Source organism: Mytilus californianus, unplaced genomic scaffold (genome assembly GCF_021869535.1).
Source record: "Mytilus californianus isolate M0D057914Y unplaced genomic scaffold, xbMytCali1.0.p SCAF_4, whole genome shotgun sequence".
In the NCBI taxonomy this organism is placed as follows: domain Eukaryota; kingdom Metazoa; phylum Mollusca; class Bivalvia; order Mytilida; family Mytilidae; genus Mytilus; species Mytilus californianus.
Window position 1 is genome coordinate 95,656,269 of NW_026262690.1, and position 22,459 is coordinate 95,678,727.

A 22,459-nucleotide genomic window follows, 5' to 3' on the forward strand; every position below is an offset into this window, starting at 1 on the left:
TATGATTACGGCGTTTGGTAATGCTAATTTGTAATTGTAATGCATTTTCCAAAGTAATGTATGTAATGTGTAATGTCCAAATTTTGGCATTACATATAATTGTAATGCAATGCATTACATATGCAAAAATACATGTAATCAATGCATTCCTTGGCATTACATAGCATTACTTCTTGTCTGATAGTGCTATATATTGCTACAAATTTCATGGATAATAAGTACCTACTGTTTTATTCTTTCCTTTAAGAAAATAGGAAAATTAAGAACAAATCAATGTCTATAGTTAAATGATTAACAAAAAGTGTAAATTTGAACTGTTGTAAAACTAATGATTTTCTTCATTTAACCTTAATACTAAAACATTTATACTAATAATTAAGACAGATCTATTTTAAAAACATACAAAAATAATATTGTTTTTAATTTGTGGTCATTTTTTATACCATTATAGTCATTTAAAACCCTATACATCTGTAGATATTTAAAGATGAAAGAAATAAGTTGAATGATTGATAATTGACACCTGTCCAAAACCACTAATTAGTTTGTATAGCAATCAATTCCTTTCTTTTGACAAATGACAACATTTCTGTTATTCCTTTTTTTAGAAAACACAGAGATGTATACTTCAAAATATAAAAAGCCTGACTCAGCAGAACAACCAACCATTTTTTTGTAAAACCATCTGGCATTCAAAAATATCAATTAAATGACCCAAAGCAAAACAAAGCTACAGATTCACTTTTCGAGTATAATACTAGAAGTGATCTACTCCCATTTTCAACAGTGAAAGTCAAAACTGTACTGAGAACTTTATAGAAAATCCCATTAAACCCAAAATTTCAAATTTCAAGCCGGAAACATCTCTCATCTAAATTGATACAGACTAAGGCCAAGGATGTACGTAAAAACTTGTATGACGTTCAGGAGGCTGACCATATTTGTTTGACTGTTGACATTTGATCTAATAGAGCAATGAAAGGATTTAAAATGTCTATTTAATGGTCACAAAGATTTCAGTATAAAATGTTGTATTTATGTTTCTTTTAATAATTAAATTTATAAAATGTAATGTGTAATAATGCACTACTTTGGTAAAGTAATTGTAATGTAAAAGATTACTTTCCAAAATACATGTAATTGTAATATAATATGCTTGTTTTGTCCAAGTAGCATGCAATGTAATTCGCCCCATGCCTGATATTTTGTCAGACAGACATATTCACTATGATTGCCAATGAGACAACTATCCACAAAAGTTAAAATAAAGTGGATGTAAGCAATTATAGACAACCGTATGGCCTATGTCAGTTTCCCTAAAATAAGATATTTGTATCTACGTTGGCCATTTTTTTTATGAAACAAAGGTTGACAAATTCTTTCAAGCTCTCTTATGTTTGGAATGCGACATACGTGTGTACAGGGTAGGAAAAAAACAAAAGTTTCTTATACTATTGCAAGAGGAAAGCGACTTAGATCTGCATGTGCACTAACTGATCTTTGTATATAATCAAGGATCTGTATAGTTTTAACTATACAAATCCTTGATATAATCGACTCCTTTGAGACAAATTGGCATCAATCATCTTTGGGGTGTTTTGTTAGATATACCTGTCAATTGAGCAACATGGCTGTCGTTGCCGTTAATATCTATAAACTCTACTAAACATAGAATATTTCACCCAAAATACAGATAACAAAATTTGAATATAAAAAAAAAAGAAATATGATTTGATGGCCCTATTGCAACTATATTTCCAAGAAACATCTTAATGAAAGATCCTATATGAACTATTGCCAATATCAATGACAGTCATAAAACAAGCATGGCAGCTTATGATAGTTAAGGAATCCGGTCGGTGTAGGCAATTCAAATCTGGGTAGGCAATTTAGGTTTTTCTATGGAGTCTCTAGTTCTCTTCATATTTATTTGCTATTTAACAAGCCTATGTGGAAATTTGCGCAATCTGTGCAATATCTTGAAAGAGTCTTGTCTTCTTTTGACTCTCGGTATTATACAATTGCAGATTAAAAATTTGCGTGTAAACCTTTAATGCAAACTATGAATTGTACAATAGACAGTAATGAACACTCAATAGAATATGGCTATTTTCAAATATAAAAAAGGGTCCTAACAAATAATCTTACAGATGATATATCCCATATCTAAGATTGTTTAAATGACTTGTCAACATGTGTGTCATTTAATAGCTCTCTTTAAAAATAACACTAGTGATCAGAATTGTGCTTTTAATTTCTGCACTTATGGTTGTTAGTTAATGTATATTTTTTATTTTTGGTTTTGGTAAGGTAAATCAATCTTAGCTTTCAATGACTTGCACTTCTATTACTTTTACTAAGTTACTGTTCCATAAGTATATACAATCGGTGTATGGGAACATTTTTTTCTTTCTTCTGCAACTGTTCGTCATTTCAAATATCGTTATAATCAATATGTGGGCTTACATGCCTGGGTATCTGATTTTCGAGTTCGCATATATGATAAATCAAATTATATCCAAAATGCCCCCAAAAATATGTAAAAAAAAAGGTTTTTTTTTGCAACCTTATACGGAATAGCAGTACTGTAGTTTTAAACCGTTGTTTTTCCTGTTTGAATGGTTTTACACTAGTCATTTTTGGGGCCCTTTGTAGCTTGCTGTTCGTTGTGAGCCAAGGCTCCGTGTTGAAGGCCGTACTTTGACCTATAATGGTTTACTTTTACAAAGTGTGACTTGGATGGAGAGTTGTCTCATTGGCACTCATACCACATCTTCTTATATCTAATTAGAGTTGACGTCTGTCGTCTCCTTAATTTTAAGGCTGAATAAAAACTTTTTTTACATTTTATTTGTTTTTTTTTGGCATTTTGGCAATCATGATTTAGATTTATAAGTTAACATGTGAATATCGAAAAAATATATAATATATATATATACAAGTCTAAATTGAAAACAACGTCCAAACCTTTAATTGCGTTGGATAAAAACTGCAATTTTTATACGTGTGCATGCAAAACATATATATATATATATATATATATATGCAAAAATATATAGAGAAAAAAGTGGGGCCCATTCCACAAAGCGCATTTGAAATCAATCAGTAAACGGTACTCAGTAAACATAAATATTTCATTACAATTTTATAATAAACAAGATTTCGTAACAATAGAAACAATATAACACCCGTTTGTTCCGAGGCTTTCCATGTGAATACAATTAATACCTGTCACAAGTGACATGAGTGATCCACTTCATACCTGTATAATATAAAGCCGTGAGCATTTACTGAAAACAATATTTGGAGAAATATTTTCCGATGAGCACGATGGAGGAAAAGCCACCACCATATTCCGAAAAGGTAAATAAAACACAAATGGCCACATTAAGTATAAAGTAATTTATGCTATATCAATTTATGTTTTTATTTTTGTTTTTTCTTAAATTTATGTAATAGCAATAGTTATCCTTTTCACTTTCTCTGTGTGAAAAAGTAGACAAAACAAATCCTTCTAGATACAGAACAAAGAGAGATATATTCATCGTTTTCTTATTTTTTCAATAAATTTTTTGAAGTCTGAAACTAAAGCATACTATTATTAATTTTTCAAATAAGCCGTAAACCGTTAGACTACATATAAGTGAATTAGGTCTACAACGTTCACATTTTTAATTAGATTTTATCAAGATTTTCAAATGTCTGATTTATATCATTTTAACCTATCATATTCGTTTTTTTTTTAAATGATAGCAGTAATAATAATATTAATACTTTTTTTCATAAAAGTATAATTGTTGCTAAATACAAAGTACACAATACAAACATAAACAAGAGATTTTCCACAATCAGCTTATCAAGCTAACCGGTTAGACCAGCCATGTGTTAACCCGCTTTGTATATGTACTTAATTCTTATTGTATTTCAGTGAAAATATTAACAAGTGCGTTTGTCACATTTAAAGGTCAATAGTAGCAACCTTTTGGTCAAGACTTTTCAAGAAAATGAGAAGTTGAAAATTAGGGAAAATGCATTTCTGTAATTAGATTAACAAAAATAAGCTATCATGAAAGTTTGCTAACCAAGGTTTTAGACCTTTAATTATCTTATTATTTGCAATTTGTAATACATTGTATTTTCCAAAATATCGTTGTTTTATGTGAATGGAATTTATCTGGGACTATTATTAATACACTTGTCAGCATAATAGGCCAAAGTAAAAAAATTTTAACGTCTTTTAGTGACGCACCGACATGTAGTCGTCAATGCGCAGGTAAATGGTCGTACGATGTAAATGTATTTTATTTTTATTGCGCAGTAAAATGATATATCATTTCTCGAACGGGTTATCATATTCCATGATTAGGTGGTAATTCCGACCAGGTAACATTTTCGCTGAAGTTTGACCATGCACTCTTCATAGAACTTTTCTCATCTTACATTGGTCATTCTTCACATGTCCAAAATGATTCTGGCAAAATTAAACTCTCATCAATCAAAGGAGGGGGTCCGGTAATGGCTAATTTTGGCTTAAAATTTGAAGTACATCTGATGAAAGATTTTTGACATTTTTCAAAAACAAGTGTCTACTTCAATCGATGCAATTAGTTTATGTACATGATTTGAACTGATTTGGTAATAAGAGACGCTCAAATTCAAGCTTCAGTATGAAAAATCTATCAAATATGCCATAAAACGTCACTTTTCAGATGGTTTTTGTCTAAAATGTAAGGGACGTTAAGCAACCAACAATCAATCAATCAATCAATCTAAAATGTAAGTGACCGCATTCGTGTTCAGTCGCAACCTTTATATATGTTTATGTATAATCATCAAATACAACATGTATTGAAATATTAAGACTGAAAACAAGTGCGGCCACTTCCATGTTAGACAAAAACCGTCTAAAAATTAGCACAGACGCTAAAATTGTGAAGATTTCAGTAAATTTACATGAATACCTGATGCTAGTACTTGATGAATGTGCATTGTGTTGTCAAAAACAGCCCATATTTATGAAACTAAAAGTATTTTACTTTCCAATAAATAGCTAAAAGTTTACATTTTAAACAAATTGGAAAAATGCTATATTTTGGGGCCAAAAAGGGGTCTTACCGGGCCTACTCCATTTTTATGGCATTAATGAAAGAAAATAAGTTATTTGAAGTACAAGAAATAGCTATTTTACAATTGAAATACGATGACATATGTAATTAATTTTAATGTAACAGATATTTCATTTGACTTGACATATTAAACAATAAAAGGATGACATAGAACCAGTGTTGAAATACAAATGTAAAAGTATGTAAAAGGGAAAGACATCCGACGTCACAGTAAAATAAAAGACCGCCAACAAAAAGTTCTTTGTGGTCAATCTACGCAATCTAAGAAGTCATCAAATACGTTAAGATTTCGAGTTACAATAACAACTTTTTTTTTTAGATTTTAAACACTATTTACATGTATGTGTAAAGGATATAAGGGTTCGTCTTTTTCCGCTTAGTCAAAAACTGAACCAATGAAATCGTATATATATCAAAAAAGTAGACCTCAAGTTGTCCTTAAATAGCACAGTTCACATAAAATATATGAGAAAAAATTTTCAAATGGCGCAATTTAAATTCATTTATTTTTTCTTTCTGCACCAATACACCAATGCATCCGTGATTATTAAGCATGTCTCTCGGCTTTACTGCGGAAACACTTGAATGGTTATGTACAGTAACACGTTGATCTCGACTCATTTCAAGTTAAGGATAGTGAAGCATCCTTCTGTTCACCTAGTTTTTTTAAATTTAAACATATTTCATTGTAAGAAATGACAAATGGATCAGACACAAGTTTTACAACTTAGTAACGTCTTCTCCAAAACAATAAGAATAGTACACATTAATTAATGAACACATCAAACACTTCATACTAATAAATAATTAATCATTAAGACATGAAAACAAAAGGAAACTTGCTGAAACGAATCAATGGATTTTAATCGATTCTGTTCACCTGCAGCACAATTTTAGACACAATTAATGGAAAGAACAGGGAACTAATTCCAACTTATTTCTAGGCAATTACAAAGCATGCGCAATGGTCATTCAAGTGGCTTATTTTGATGTGACAACCTTAAGATTAGAAATAGTAATGCATATAAATAAGCTAACATGGATTACCGAAAATTCAAACAGCACAGCAGAACTCACTTTATACAACGAAAGAGATGCATGCACAAAGTTAAGTCATGCCAACAGCCTGATAATGCAGATGAAATTAATGAAGTCATTTCGCGATTACCATCGGATCAGATGAAATCAACGAAGTCATATTGCGATTACCCAATCAAATGAAATTAATGAAGTCATATCGCAATTACTCGATCAGATGTAATCAATGAAGTCATATCTCGATTTCCCGATCAGATGAAATTAATGACCTACCGGTAATTTTTCGATTGTCAAACCCAATGAATTTATGATATGATTTTATGATTGCCAGGTCAGATGATTTTTTTTCTGATGGAACATTCATCTTCACCTTTTGCAAGGCTCGTTAATTTTTAAGTGGCCTGTGTATGGCTAGAATATAATGCATAGCTGGATTGCAAGAATGTTCAGAAATTACGGAGGTAGATTTTGCAAGAATGAAAACTCGTAAATTTTATTTGAATCTGTTTTATCGTCATTTCGAGAAATTGATGCACTCCTTTCCCCTAAATTATATTTATTTATTTATTTCTTAGAATGGTTTTTCAAACAAGGCTTATGATGCATCATTAGACAGTGTTCATATTGAGGTGAGTTTCAACATCACTGAAATAAAATTAACAATTTCAGTTTATTAATAATAATAATAATAATAAATTCTTTATTTAAAGAGGGTAAACTCAGTTAGTTACAATAAACTAATCTTCCCTGATGCCCTCACATACAAATTACAATACAATCAAAAACAGATATTTACACATAATTAATTTACAGTCAATTAGTTCAATGTAATATTACTAACATGATAAGATATAAGGCTGTTCAAGATGCACATGTAGTCAAAAAATCAAATAAAAATAAAAATAAAAGAATATACAAATACATTGTAGAAAACATAATCTTATCAGGACTGTGTTAAGTACTTCTTGATACTTTGTTTAAAAGTATAAGTGTTTTGAGCTTTACGAATTTTGTGTGGTAGTCCATTCCATAACACTGATCCAGAATAAACAAAAGATTTCTTAAATAGCTCAGCTTTTGGCTTGGGAACTATCAGATTACCTTGAGTGACACCTCTCAAGGAGTAGGGATTATTATCTGATTTCAGTTTAAACTTTTGAACTAGGTACATTGGTGCTTCCATACGCATACAATTATATAGAAGTAAATATTTGTGGTATTTGATTCTATTGTCAACTGTCATCCACCCAAGTTCTTTAAATAAGGGGGCTGAGGGGGGATAAAGGATCTGCATCTAGAATTAATCTTGCTGCCCTTTTTTGGAGTTTTCAAATTCTTGTTATCCCTTCATTTTTACATTCACCCCAAATAATACAACAGTAGTCAATCAGGGGCAGAATATACCCATTGTAATATGTTTTCCTTGCATTTATATCTAAAAATTTCTTTATTTTAGAAAGAAGGTATATTCTGGATGATATATTAGCACAAACTTGGTCAATTTGATTTCTCCAGTTGTGTGCTGTCAATTTTAACACCTAATAATTTTTGTAATACTTTTGAATTCATTATCAAGTTTGGTTGATAAGTCTGAATTGATAGTTTCTGCTTTGTTCCAGTAACCAAACATTTTGTTTTATTTGCATTAATGAACATGTTATTCATTTTGCACCACTCTTCAACCCTGTATACATTTTCTTGGACATCATCATGTATATTTTCTATGTTTAGCATATAGGTCTGTTTCACAATTTTCAATGCATAAGGGAAGGTCGTTTATAAATAGCACAAACAATAGAGGACCAAGTATAGAACCTTGGGGGACACCAAATTTTACATGTTGTTGTTCAGAGTAAACATTACAAATGTTTACCTGCTGTTTTCTGTTATTCAGGTATGACTTGAAAAAACAGTAGCCTCACTAAATCCATAAATTTCAAGCTTTAAGCAAAGAATGTCATGATCTACCAAATCAAAAGCTTTTTTTAAAATCTAATAAAATTGCTAGGTTTAAATTACCATCATTCATTTCTTGCAACCATTTGTCAATGATATTAATAAGTGATGTTTGACAAGAATGCAGCGGCCTGAAACCAGATTGTGTAGGGTGTAAAAGTTTAAGCTTAGATAAGTATTTGTACATGTTATTAGATACATGCCTTTCTATTAATTTTGATAAAGTTGGAAGAACAGATATAGGTCTGTAATTTGTTGCTAAAAGCTTGTCACCATCCATGAAAATTGGTGTTACCTTAGCATTCTTCAGTAAAGAAGGATATATACCAGTGTCTATCATTCGGTTAAATATGTATGTGAGAGGTGATGCAATAACAGGGGCGCTTAATCTTAGGATTTTTGGTCCTATATTATCCATACCAGATGCTTTGTTTATATCAAGTTTTGTTAACTCATTAAATAGCTCATTCATGATCACTGGTGGTATAGAAAATTTATCATGTTTTTGTAATTTATTTTTAACAAATTTACCAAGATTACTGAAATCTGCTTTGTTTACAGGTATATAACTTCCTTGTTCTCTTAATTTTTCAAAATTATTGAATACGCATAGAGCAATAATTTATGAAATAAATGACCTACCGGTAATTTTTTGATTGTCAAACCCAATGAATTTATGATGTGATTTTAGACAGTGTTCATATTGAGGTGAGTTTGAACATGCATAGCTGGATTGCAAAATTTGTGAATTTGCACTGAAATTAATGAAGTCATATCGCAATTACTCGATCAGATGTAATCAATGAAGTCATATCTCGATTTCCCGGGTTTGACAATCGAAAAATTACCGGTAGTTCATTAAAATTCACAACCAGTGCTTTAATTTCTAAATTATTATATTCAAAGCAATAAAAAAAGACAATGTCTGACAAATGATTGCCTAATTAATTGTTTAATCTAAAAACTAATAATCAGTTATGGTTTGATTTGACAGTAAAATTCAATTATAATTCAATTAAAACATGGGCGTAAATGTTTGTGGTCTGTAAATTAACTTTGATGCAAAAACAACACAAATTCTACTGAGCAAATAGAAAATGTCACATTATATACATTTATCAGTGATTATATATATAGATAAATATACGCACAAAAATAAAGAATCCATTATTTTTCTACAGTCATTCATTGTATTCTATTATAAAATAATATTTATTGAGAATAATGCATTGGGATTGATGGTATACATGAAAACAAAATAACACATTACATAATACATCACAAAAATAATAAAAAAAGCCTTGACATGAATTCATATATGTACATATCATATAGATATAAGAAGATGTGGTGTGAGTGCCAATGAGACAACTCTCCATCCAAGTCAAAATTTATAAGAGTAAACCATTATAGGTCAAAGTACGGTCTTCAACACGGAGCCTTGGCTCACACCGAACAGCAAGCTATAAAGGGCCCCAAAAATTACTAGTGTAAAACCATTCAAACGGGAAAACCAACGGTCTAATCTATATAAAAAACGAGAAACGAGAAACACGTATGAACCACATATCATGCAGTTTTTGAATCCACTCTCCTCAGTGACCAGGACTTTTTAATAAATGGAGCCGCTTACAGCATAATTGACGGACATGAAAGACATAAAATCAATTTATCCATCTCATCTATTATAGCTTAAAACAAACATATTTGTTTAGGGACATTTGCATTTAGGGTATTTAAATATGTATTTTTAGCTCATGTTGTCGTTGTCGTCTGTTGTCGTCTGTCGTCGTAAACTATTTCAAAAATCTTCTCCTCTGAAACTACTGGGCCAAATACCTTCAAACTTTTAACTAAATGTTCCTTAGGGTATCTAGTTTATAAATTGTATCCGAAGTTTTGATCCATCGACAAACATGGCCGCCATGGCTAAAATAGAACATAGGGGTCAAATGCAGTTTTTGGCTTATATCTCAAAAACTAAAGCTTTTAGAGCAAATCTGACATGGGATTAAATTGTTCAATTGGTCAAGATCTATCAGCTCTGAAATTTTCAGACGAATTAAACAACCCATTGTTGGGTTGCTGCCACCGAATTGGTAGTTTTAACAAAATTTTGCAGATTTTTGTTATTATTTTTAATATTATTATAGATATATATAAACTGTAAGCAGCAATAATGTTCAGCAAAGTAAGATCTACAAAAAAGTTAATATGACCATAAGTGTCAATTGACCCCTTAAGGAGTTATTGCCCTTTAAAGACAATTTTACACAATTTGTTCATCAAGTTTGCTAACATTTAAAAATCTTCTCCTCTGAAACTACTGGGCCAATTACCTTCAAACTTTAACTAAATGTTCCTTAGGGTATCTTGTTTATAAAGTGTATCCGAAGTTTGTATCCATCGACAAACATGGCCGCCATGGCTAAAAATAGATCATAAGGGTCAAATGCAGTTTTTGGCTTATATCTCAAAAACTAAATCTTTTAGAACAAATGTGACGGGGGGAAATGGTTTAATTGGTCAAGATCTATTGGCCCTGAAATTTTCAGACGAATCGAACTACCAATTGTTGGGTTGCTGCCACCGAATTGGTAGTTTTAACAAAATTTTGCAGTTTTTTGTTATTATTTTGAATATTATTATAGATATATATAAACTGTAAGCAGCAATAATGTTCAGCAAAGTAAGATCTACAAAAAAGTTAATATGACCATAATTGTCAATTGACCCCTTAAGGAGTTATTGCCCTTTAAAGACAATTTTACACAATTTGTTCATCAAGTTTGCTAACATTTAAAAGTCTTCTCCTCTGAAATACAGGTGAGCGATTCAGGCTCTTGAGAGCCTCTTGTTTAATATTACTTTACAAATCATAGAATGTCCAAATATTTTTAAATTCCGAAATAGAGGCATAATGTATCGTTTTCTGCTGTTTCGGCTGATGTTCAATCCTGAATAGGACAACTTGACACAAGTCAATAAAATATATGTCCTTGTATGACACAATTACTCCCATTATACTTTTATTTTTGAAGTAAAACATTTCTGACTTGAATCGTCAACTGTCAGACCTTGTCTATTTTATAACCACATAACAAAGATCCCTGCGGTTTTACACGTATTCTTCTTTCAAAACATCTCCTTTTATCGCACCGGTTGTCAGAGGTGATAAAGAAATAAATTTACATCTGAAATGAATTATAAAAAAAAACCATGGACTATGTTTCATATTGAAATGTTGTTGTGTTGATTGGCAAATTAATTTTACATAGTGCGATTTGACAAATGAGATTACATAAAATTTCAACAGTCTTTTCAATAGAACGAGATTGTTTAAAAAAAATGGAATTGAGTTCTTAATACATTATTAATACTACGATTTTACATTTTACACCCTTGCATATAAATGTTGCATATTAAAGTACATCTGCGTTATTAAAAGTCAATTTATTTCTTGATAGAAGCGGATTACTGACTCTGGGCCAGCTGTCGTTTGGGATTAAATTTTGTTGTCCGTCTATATCTATTAACTCATATTGTATCTTAAATAGCATATGATAATCTTTTGGTTTTCCTTCGATATTCAAGGCTTTCCATGGTAATTGTTTTACCAAGTCTGATACACAATCAGATGTTCGGCGAATCCCAAACTGTGCAAGCATATTCCACTGTTGGTTTAACATGCTGTATATGCTGCTGCCTTTGCAGTTTTAGTGAATCTCTGACAGGTATAGTCGGATAAATGCAAATGTCTTATTTCTTTTGCCGACAATGTTGTCAATGTGTCTATTTCGGGATAAGTTGTTTCTATTGGTTACGTGTAGAAACTTGTGACTTATTGGGGGAGTTATTTAGATTTTCCTTTGTGAAATCTGACTGGAATTGTTCATTTTAGCTTTGGTTTTATTATCGCTTTGTGGAATTCCCAATCTATTCTTTAACAGTGCTACTCCTGACCCTTCTTGACCTTTGCTCTTGATGTATGACCAAAGTATTTTTCGAGCTGTCTTTATAATTGGTGCTGACTTCTTCTATGTATTTATATAGCTTGTCTGATTTCCTATTGTGCTTCTTGCTTGAGTCTCTTATACATACCCATGTCTCTTTTCTATGTTATTTTCATGGCTTCTTGTGGGCTTTTAGGATAGTTTCTGATTTGTTTTCCTTCCAATGGTAGTGTTTATCCATGGATGTGTGTGTGTGTGTCTTCCTTGACTCATTAATGTTTGGACTTTCTTGTCTACAGTGTTCTGAAATAGCTTTTTGAATGCTTGCCACATAGATTCACCATTCCTGTCTATGGTGTTTTTGAAAGTTGCGTTGAAATGGCCCAGGTCTTCAATTATTTTTGTATTTCTCCTTTCTTCCATAAATATATTTTCCTTCTGGCTGGCTTTGGGTTAAATGCCAAATCTAGTATGACGATATCATGGCAATTGTTTCCTATAGATGATAAGGTTTGCATCGTGATAACAACAACATTAAACGGGGCAAGAATTTTCAAAATACAAATTAAAATAAGTCCCCGTATGTAGGAGCTGAGGCTTTTATGCATGTCTAATTTTATGTGGACCGAAAAATTTATTGATTACTTCACAGGAAAGAAAAGCAGAAGAAAACAGAAAACTACAAAAGGAAAAGGAATTGGAAGACGATCCTTGGGCCTTACCGGATTTGGAAAATACAGAAACACCATGGGATGGTTCGTATTTCTAAAAATATCATTCTAACTATGTAGAAATTTTAGGGGGATTGCATAAACTTTAAATTTTATATTAATGATATTACTAGAAACATTTAGCGCCTTATTTGGACTAAAAATTGATGCAAATCACAAAATCATGTGAAGTTTGGATGAAAAAAAAAATGATAGCATGTGCAAATCTTTTCAATATTATGCATATCACCGGGCCCCTATGTCAGAAACGTCAAAAAGTCTACCTTCCGTCATTGGCGGAATCAGGGATAAGGGGGTTTAAGGATTTGAGCCCTATTTCTTTGGATATTTTTAATAACTTAGAAGACTGTACTTATTTTCAGGTGGAACAACCTAGATCCTCTTTTTAAAATTTGATTTAACCGGCGTTATGACCTGGCTGTTTAAATTCCCGCGTATTACCTCGACTTTATTACAGAGATATATTATATATAAATCTTTAATTAAAAGTGCATTTGAAAAAAAGAAGGCCTAATATCTTGCCTTTTAGTTTGTTAGAAAATATGGCAGTACCAAGAAGGGGGTGTTACCTAGTGTATTAAACGTCTTATTATGATTGAAACCCACAAATAAAAGGATTTTCGCGTTAAGCATGTTGCCCAGAATGTTTGTAATAATTATCACTAGGCATGACGCAACTAATAATCAGACTTTATGTTATAACTAATTGATTGTTGTTTCCAAGTTAACGTCCAGTGGCAAATATTTCATGCATATTCCGGACGAATTTTGATCAATGTCATAATCTATATTCTATATTTTTTTCTAAGTTTATTAATATTATATAGGTAATTTTTTTTCAGACAAGTGCCTGCGGAAAGTAGTAAGATTTACTCACAATTGTATAAGTATGTCTCAAGTAACACAGTAAAAATCTTGATTCATTTCAGAATTGGATACATGTGGCAAAATACTGCGAGTGACGTGGCTTATTATGAGGATTATAATGTTTGTAGCCTTCCTGTATTTCTTTATTTGTTCCCTTACTTTCCTTAGTGATGGATTCAAGTTGGTTGGAGGTAAGTTACTAAAGAAGCTATAAGTTAAAAAAAAAGATAGAACAGAACTGCAAGCAGACAGATGCATTAGTTACGTTTGAAATAAAGAGGAAAGGGGATAGATACACCAATGAGATAGCAACAGTTACACAAAAACCACAAAAAATAAAATGATATCTAAATATATTTACTGCAAACTTGTAGTTTTAGAAGAAAACAACAATCATTGAATCAATAATAACATGTTTAACATTTTCAATTTTATTTTCTTTTCTTCATTTTTGTATACAAATTATTATTTTTTTATTAAGACAATCATAAGGGTTTTACAGTTTACACTGTACAGTTCCATTTTCAGTGTTGTCAAAGCTCGTCCTTGATTAATTATGAAATATTTGTCACTGGACATTCAGCAACCAACAGTAACTCAACATGCAAAATACCTCTTTCTTTTAGGTAAATCTGCAGGAGAAATCTTCAAAAGGAACGAAATTCTATCCAATCCAGTGGCAGGAGTAATGATTGGTGTTCTGGCTACAGTTTTAGTACAGAGTTCTTCTACCTCAACCTCAATTGTTGTTGGCATGGTTGGAGGACAACGTATGTACACAAATACTATGTTAATTTATTCTTAACAGTCATAACTGTCAATTAAACATGTATTCATATTAAAGAATTGAAAAACATAAGACATGTCACTAAAATAGGGTTATATTATCTGTGCTCTTGAGTTGAAATGTAAACCATCTTGTGATCCAAGGATAAAATTCATGGTTACTGCAAATCGTTGTAAATTAAAATAAATTTAGTATTAAAATTTGGGTATGATACTTACCTAAAATTTGAGGAAGATTTTAACAGGAAGCATAAATGTATCTTTCTGAGAGTCAAAAGGGGTCTTAAATCTAATATACCAGTACTGTTAAAACTATTATTACCCAATTTACATTATTTTCTAGTTTTGGATGTCAAAACAGCTATCCCAATAGTGATGGGTGCCAATATTGGAACTTCTGTTACCAATACTATTGTTTCCATGGGACAGATAGCCAATAAAGATGACTTTCGAAGAGCCTTTGCTGGAGCAACAGTCCATGATATGTTCAACTGGTTGACAGTTATTATTCTTTTACCTATAGAAGTGGTAACAGGTAAATTCTATGTAAAAGTTTTACCTTTTCAACTTAGATGTTATAAAAGACAGAAAGATATGAATATCATTTAAAACATTGATTTAAACTTAATTCCTAAGGGCATTGGTATGTCTTAGGTAATAAAATATTATTTAATAGAAAAACAAGAGGCTGTCAAAATCACAGCAAACCAAGTTTTTATTACATTTATCAGTGTTGTTAAAGCAATGAAGGGCCGATCCTCCTAAATGGCAAAAGTGAAAATTGTCAATATTGAACTTGACCTAAATTTGGTCATAAAAAATTTGAAAGCATTGGCAGTTCTCAACTAATTACACAGAAACAACTTAAAATACCATTTTGCAATCAATCACAGACCATAACTCCTGAAAATCGTCAATATCAAACTTTATTTCCATTTTGTCAACGGTAGTTTTGAAATTTACAGCAATGAAATCACCACAGAATGTTCTTTTCAGGTTATCTATATTGGCTCAGTGAGAAAATAGTAAATAATATCAACCTCAACCAAGATTATGAAAAACAAGAATTTCTTAAAAAAATCACCAAACCATTTACCAACCTGATCATAATAGTAAGTATGTCATCAGAAATGTTTACTAAGCTTTCATGTTATGTCCCCAAACCATTTACTAACTTGATCATAATAGTAAGTATGTCACCAGAAATGTTAACTAAGCTTTCATTTTATTTCCCCAAACCGTTTTCAAACCTGATCATAATAGTAAGCATGTCATCAGATGTGTTTACTAAGCTTTCATTTTATTTCCCCAAACCGTTTACTAACCTGATCATAATAGTAAGTATGTCATCAGATATGTTTACTAAGCTTTCATTTTATGTGACCAAACTGTTTACTAACCTGATCATAATAGTAAGTATGTCATCAGATATGTTTACTAAGCTTTCATTTTATGTCACCAAACCGTTTACTAACCTGATCATAATAGTAAGTATGTCATCAGATATGTTTACTAAGCTTTCATTTTATGTCACCAAACCATTTACTAACCTGGTCATAATAGTAAGTATGTCATCAGATATGTTTACTAAGCTTTCATTTTATGTCCCTAAACCATTTACTAACCTACTATTATAATGAAGCATATATATCAATGAGGCAATCCAACAACACAAAAAACAAGACATCTAAAGGTAAACATACTGTCTTCAACAATAGATAAGTGTCTTTACAATATGTCAAGCTCTTAATTGGTGAGGTAAAAAAAGAATTACCACCATTTTTACACCAAATGACAATTCATTTAGATAAAAGTGAAGATAGCATGTGATAATATTCCTGACTTAGAACAGGCTGATAAATTATTTTTGTATTTCTCAGAAGTCTCTCTTTTAATCTCAGTCAGTGGAATGAGAAAAGGAACATTATATAAATAACACATAGCTGAGAGGATGATGGAGCAAATAGTTACCCCGAAAAAAATTGTCAACCGAGGCAAAGCCAAGGTTGACAATGTCATTTTGTGAGGTAACAATCTGCTCTATCACCCTTTCAGATATGTGTCATTCAATTTAAATGTTCCGTTATTACTGCCTATCAAATTTCAAATTCAAAGTAATATACTGTGATGCCTTGTACATAAAAACCATCCCTATTTAATAAAGCACACACTTGATCAAGCATCTCTGTGTAGGGTAATAGAGTATTTGCCATGGGATAGAGTAAATTATCTCCCTCATATTAACCAATCACAATCTGTTATTTGAAGTATAATAAGGAATGTTCAATAAAATAAAGATAAATCCTTTAAACTAAACAATTTATCAACCTGTGCAAAGTAAATATCACCAAAATATTTACTAATCATTAAGAAATAATTCTTTCATGCCATACTTTATGCTCATTTTAACATGGGTAGGCATTATATTTGTCAATATCTTTATACCGAGCGTTAGCGAGGTGTAAAATATTGACAAATATAATGCCTATCCATGTTAAAATTAGCATAAAGCATAGTATGATAGAATTATTTCGATTCTAATAGGAAAAATTAAAACTTTTGTACTTCGAAGCAGACCTATAATACACGTTCGAAAGGCAGCCATTTTGATTTGATGAACCAAAAACGTTATAGAAAATCAACAGTTCCACGATAAAAAAATTAACATATATATGTAAACTTACTTTTAGAATGATTTTAATTAATTTCCTAGTGAGCAACACTGGCGTTGTTCAAAAATACAACTGACGTTGCAATTTCAATTGTGACGTCAATCACATGCAGCCCATATTTTATTGTAATTAGAGCAGGGCTTTGTTTCCAAAGCAAAAGAAGAAAGTCATATTAGAATTGTTGGTATATTACCAATCCATTGACTAGAGAACAATCTAGTTGAATTGATAATTAGTCAGACAATTGTATTTTTAAATGATGTGTATTTCAAAATTCAAAAATGATTAAATTACCTTTTCAATTGCAGCTTGACTCAAAGAAGATCACAAATTTTGCAAAAGGTGAAGATGTGAAAACTTTATTGAAAGACTGTTGTGTAAAAGACACAGTATTGCAGAATGTATCATCTCTCGTAACGGTCAATGAAACAGTTATGTCTACAGTGGTTGAGGTGAATAAAACAGAATGGGGCTTGGAAGAAGTCAAAGTGTGTGTAGAAAAATGTAAGTATTTATAAGAACAATAGAATTGAAAAATGTTCCCAAGGAGGGATATTTTAAGATGCATTTGATGTAAATATGTCTTTTAAAAGGTCCACAGTCATTTGCTGCTAATACACCTATTATCTTAATTTACAGATGTATTAACACTTGATAAATTTGTTATTTAGGTGAATAGTTTTTTGGTCCATGTGTTATTTAGGTGAATAGTTTTTTGGTCCATTTGTTATTTAGGTGAAAAGTTTTTTTGGTCCATTTTGAATTAAAGACCATTGAAATAAAATTTCATGTCAAGCTGAAGTTCCTTGCAGGATTTGTAATTTGATTGATACACTACAACACCATCAATTAAAGCAAATTTTGTAATATGATAAAAGGACATATATTTTGAATAGAAATTTCCTTCCAGCACAACTTTTATCATTTAAATTGATCATATATAATTACAGTTGAACATAGACTTGAATTAAAAAACAAAGAAGAAAACTAATAGAAATTATATATGACTTTATATATTTTACATTTTAAACAAGTAAATTGTAAGATATTTATAAAATTTTTATTCTATTTCTTATAGGTGAATTTGCTTTCAAAGAATCTGGACTGAATGATCATGAAATCGGAGTTATTATTCTTGTTGCTGCCTTAGTTATGCTGTGTGTTTGCTTACTAGGAATTGTCAAAACTATGAATTCAGTACTGAAAGGAAATATCCGAAAAGGTATCAGAAAATTTATCAACTATGAATTTCCAGGAAGATGGTCATACTTTACAGGGTACATAGCTATCCTGGTTGGTACAGGACTGACATTCTTGGTCCAATCAAGTTCTATCTTCACATCAACTTTGACCCCACTTGTTGGAGTGGGAGTAGTAAGTTTGGAAAGAATGTACCCACTGACATTAGGGGCAAACATTGGAACAACAACAACATCCATACTTGCAGCATTGGCCACAGATGATATTAGACTACCATTACAAGTATCAATGTGCCATCTTTTCTTCAATTTATCAGGAATTCTCATTTTTTACCCACTGACATTCATGCGATTTCCAATTCCAATGGCCAAACATTTGGGTATGGTGACATCCAAGTATCGATGGTTTGCTCTCGTCTACTTAATCATCATGTTTGGCCTGTTCCCTTTTAGTGTGTTTGCTCTATCTATAGCTGGTTGGTATGTAGTATTGGCAGTACTGTTACCAATAGCTCTTGTCATAATATTTGTTGGTATAGTAAAAGTAATTCAACATAAAAAACCAACATGCTTGCCAAAGACATTGCAGAACTGGAAATTTCTTCCTGTGTGGTGTCGTTCCTTGGAACCAATAGACAGAAGCATTTGTGGACAATTTACCTGTTGCAAATGCTGTAATAATCAATATGAAGATGAGGAAGCATCATTTGAAGCCACACAACAAAATGGAATACCATCACGTTCAGACAACACAAGACTGTAACATAACATAATGGCTGTTTTAAGAAATATGCATCAAAGCATGAATTTTAGACAATTTTGCCCAGTTACAGGTTTGACATTAAGCCAAGTTTGAAATTACATCGGGTCAACCTACAAAACTAAAAACTTTACAACAGAACTGGCAACTTCTACGAAAATTTATATAGATATGTTAGACTTGTAATCGTTTGTAAGAATTTAATTTGCAACTGGCACAAAAAGGTGAGTGTGACCAATCCATAATACATTGAATAAGTATAAGAAACTATAGTAGCCAAAACTAAGTATTTGACATTGTTTTTTTTTTAGGATATGATGATTTCTCTCGAGTCCAAAAATGTTCATATCCTACATAATCATCGTATATCTAATAAATTGAAAGTGTGGGAATACAGAATACCTTAAACCAATGATATTCCACAAGTCTTAAATTGGCATCCATGATTAAATGTGGATGGTTAACATTTTGAATCTTATTTGAATCTATAATTGTTTACCTACTATTGAAAGTTTAAGGTCAGACTTTAAATTTGTTTTAACTTATCAGCCTGTTACATCAAGATGGAAACAATATATACTTTTCCCTAATGGAATTGATAATTACATAGCTTGCAGACACACAAGTTCTCATACCAGTGCTTTGTTGTAAATCAAACTCATCAAAAGTCACTTAAGCAATGACATATTATGATGATGGACAGTGATAGACATACATCAAAAATAAAACCATGTAATTTGATGATTGACAGTTGCAAATTGAATCAGTTATAAGTCTACAGACAGTTTAAAAATCTTTTATAGAGACCCAGAACACTGGTTAATTTTATGATTGACAGTTGCAAATTGAATCAGTCATGATAAGTCTATAGATACTTTAAAAAATTTTTAAAGGGACTTTAAACACTTGGTATAACAACTGTGACTTAAGCATGTAATTTGTATACCTTTTAATAGATTATTGATGGATTGTTGTCTCAATGATATTTCACTCATTGTTTTATCTCTTTGAAAAAAATAAATGAAATCTTTTTTCCTGAAATAGTGAATAGAAGGCTTTGATTGTTTGTGCTTATTTAAAAAAAAAACAAAAAAAAAAACAACAAAAGACATTTAAAAAAAAAGCCTTATACAAAAATCACTTTAGTGGCTATATAAACATTTGTTTCATATAAACCCGTTTCTGTTTCTATTTGAGGTACATAGATGCCAATTCTATGAAGCAAAAAAAAAAAAAAGCATCAATTGTTCCTGTGGTTGATAATCCTGTTGAATAATGAAGATAAACTATCGGTCACCTGCTGGCAGGGCCTGATCCTTCTTTGGGCACCAAACAATAGTACTTCAAGCTTAAGAAAAGATGCTTTGCTATTTAAAGATTAGATCAACTCTAACATATATATGACCTCACCGCTTATTTTATCTTATTTCCCTTCTGTAAAAATAAATCTATAGAGTATAATGGAAATCTCTGTAAAATATAAAAAAAAAAAATTGCCAGTGTATATAACGCTAAGATTTAAAAAGTACAGTTATAAAAAAGGTCCTCCTCTTATATATATGGATTAAATAATGTATATCCTTAAAATTCTCAATGATTTATAGGGCAATAAACTGGTGTTCCTCACAAGCCTTGCATAATTTCCTACATGAAATTTTTTTATGATAAGATGATTATACAGATGCTATCAGTGATTTTATAGACATTATGAGAATTGAAAGTTTACCGTATAGAAACAATTGTTTTTTTTATTCATGTTGCTGTATCAACTCAAACTGCATCACATCATCTCTCTAATGACCCGATCATCATCTTCATACTTTAAAAACTTGCACAGCGAGTGTAGACTTATTTTCTTGCATTCCTGATGGAGATAAATCTAGAAAAGTCATTCAAACACATCAAATTTCTTAAGTGTTATTTTTTTTTTATACCATTTACATTCATCAAAAGCTGACTTTTTCCATTCAGGGTACATTAATTAAAGGGTACATACAAAGAATGTGTTACATATACATAATATGCAACAAAACTTGGCATTAAACCAATTTTTTTTGAGTGCAATTTGCATTTAATTATGTACAACTTTTTTACCTGTACAACCTTGGGTTTTATAAACAAATTTATTTCACTAATTGCTGTAGATATTTTTATCTTTTTTAACTACAAATTTTATGTTATTTAAAATATTACCAGTACTAAGTATGCTGGTTGTACTTGTACAATAACCATATATTGTTTATAATAAAACTTTATAGGTTTCCATAGTTACTGTATTCAATGTTGGATATATGGCCGACCAGTGATTAATATGTGGGGTACACATCAATGAGATAACAAATAAATGAATGTAAACCATGTGTCGTTGTGGTATGTGGTCAAAATATGGTAAACATCACATAACTCCCATAAAAATTGTCAAATCAAAATGACGGTATAATATGGTCAACTACACATGATGGCAAACAATCCTACCAAGTAATAGAATTGCATCCACAAGGTGTTATTGTCACAACACTAAAAAAAAAGATAAAAAGTCCCATAACTCATGTAAAAATGGTTGAAATCAAACTGACGATATAGCAGGGTGAGAGAGAATATGACGACCATAATCCTATCAAGAAAAAAAAACTAAATGTCAAACGGTCTCTGAGTATTGATGTGTTTCGGCAGAACAAATGGACAAAGACCATCACCATATCCCTGTGGCTTGATGCTCATGATAATTAGGACATCCTTTGACCATTTACTGGAACAAATTAACACTTACTGTGAACCTTAATAGATATCAATCTTCATCATTTTACTTTAATAAAACTGAAACTAGAGGCTTCAAGAAGCCTTCATTGCTCACTTTGTATCTATAAAAAATACCAACATTTCTATTTGAAAAAAAACAAGGAAAGTTAAATTTCAAATGCAGAATTTAAAAAAAAAATTCTAATCAGAAAAATAGGAGCAAGCCAAAAGGTTTCCCGTATCCAGCCTTTTCAGGTTCATCTTTAGGTATGATGTATTCACCAAATGAAACTAACAAAAACTTCCAATGAAACTGTATGTCACTTGCTACCTAGCTTTAAAGCCCAAAACTAGTCAAACCTTTAAGAACCCAGGGCAGAAAATAATTGAGCAAATGTTCCCAATAAACATCTTAGGAAGGCTGTATCATTATCACAAGTAATTTGCAACCAACCACTTGATCCAAAGCGATAGAAAAAGCCCTTTTTGGAACCCATTTAAAAAATAATGGAGAATGTGTCCATGGGACACAGATGATGCCCCTGCTTGGATATACATGTAACGTTAAAAAGAGACATAACACAAGAATGGTAAAAGTGACGCAACCCAAATTGGAAGTTGATCTGTGTTTT

At 31.2% G+C, this 22,459-nt stretch overlaps 1 protein-coding gene across 1 annotated transcript; it reads left to right on the forward strand.

The window, feature by feature from the left end:
* The first annotated feature begins 3,207 nt into the window (after window positions 1-3,207).
* LOC127698865 (sodium-dependent phosphate transport protein 2B-like) lies at window positions 3,208-21,355 on the forward strand. The gene is made up of 9 exons (XM_052202567.1): window positions 3,208-3,363; window positions 6,740-6,793; window positions 12,726-12,828; window positions 13,734-13,862; window positions 14,298-14,441; window positions 14,801-14,992; window positions 15,454-15,569; window positions 17,438-17,633; window positions 18,208-21,355. Exons 1-9 carry the CDS (start codon window positions 3,322-3,324, stop codon window positions 19,089-19,091), a joined length of 1,860 nt encoding a protein of 619 aa, XP_052058527.1. The 5' UTR covers window positions 3,208-3,321; the 3' UTR covers window positions 19,092-21,355.
* Window positions 21,356-22,459: the final 1,104 nt, after the last annotated feature.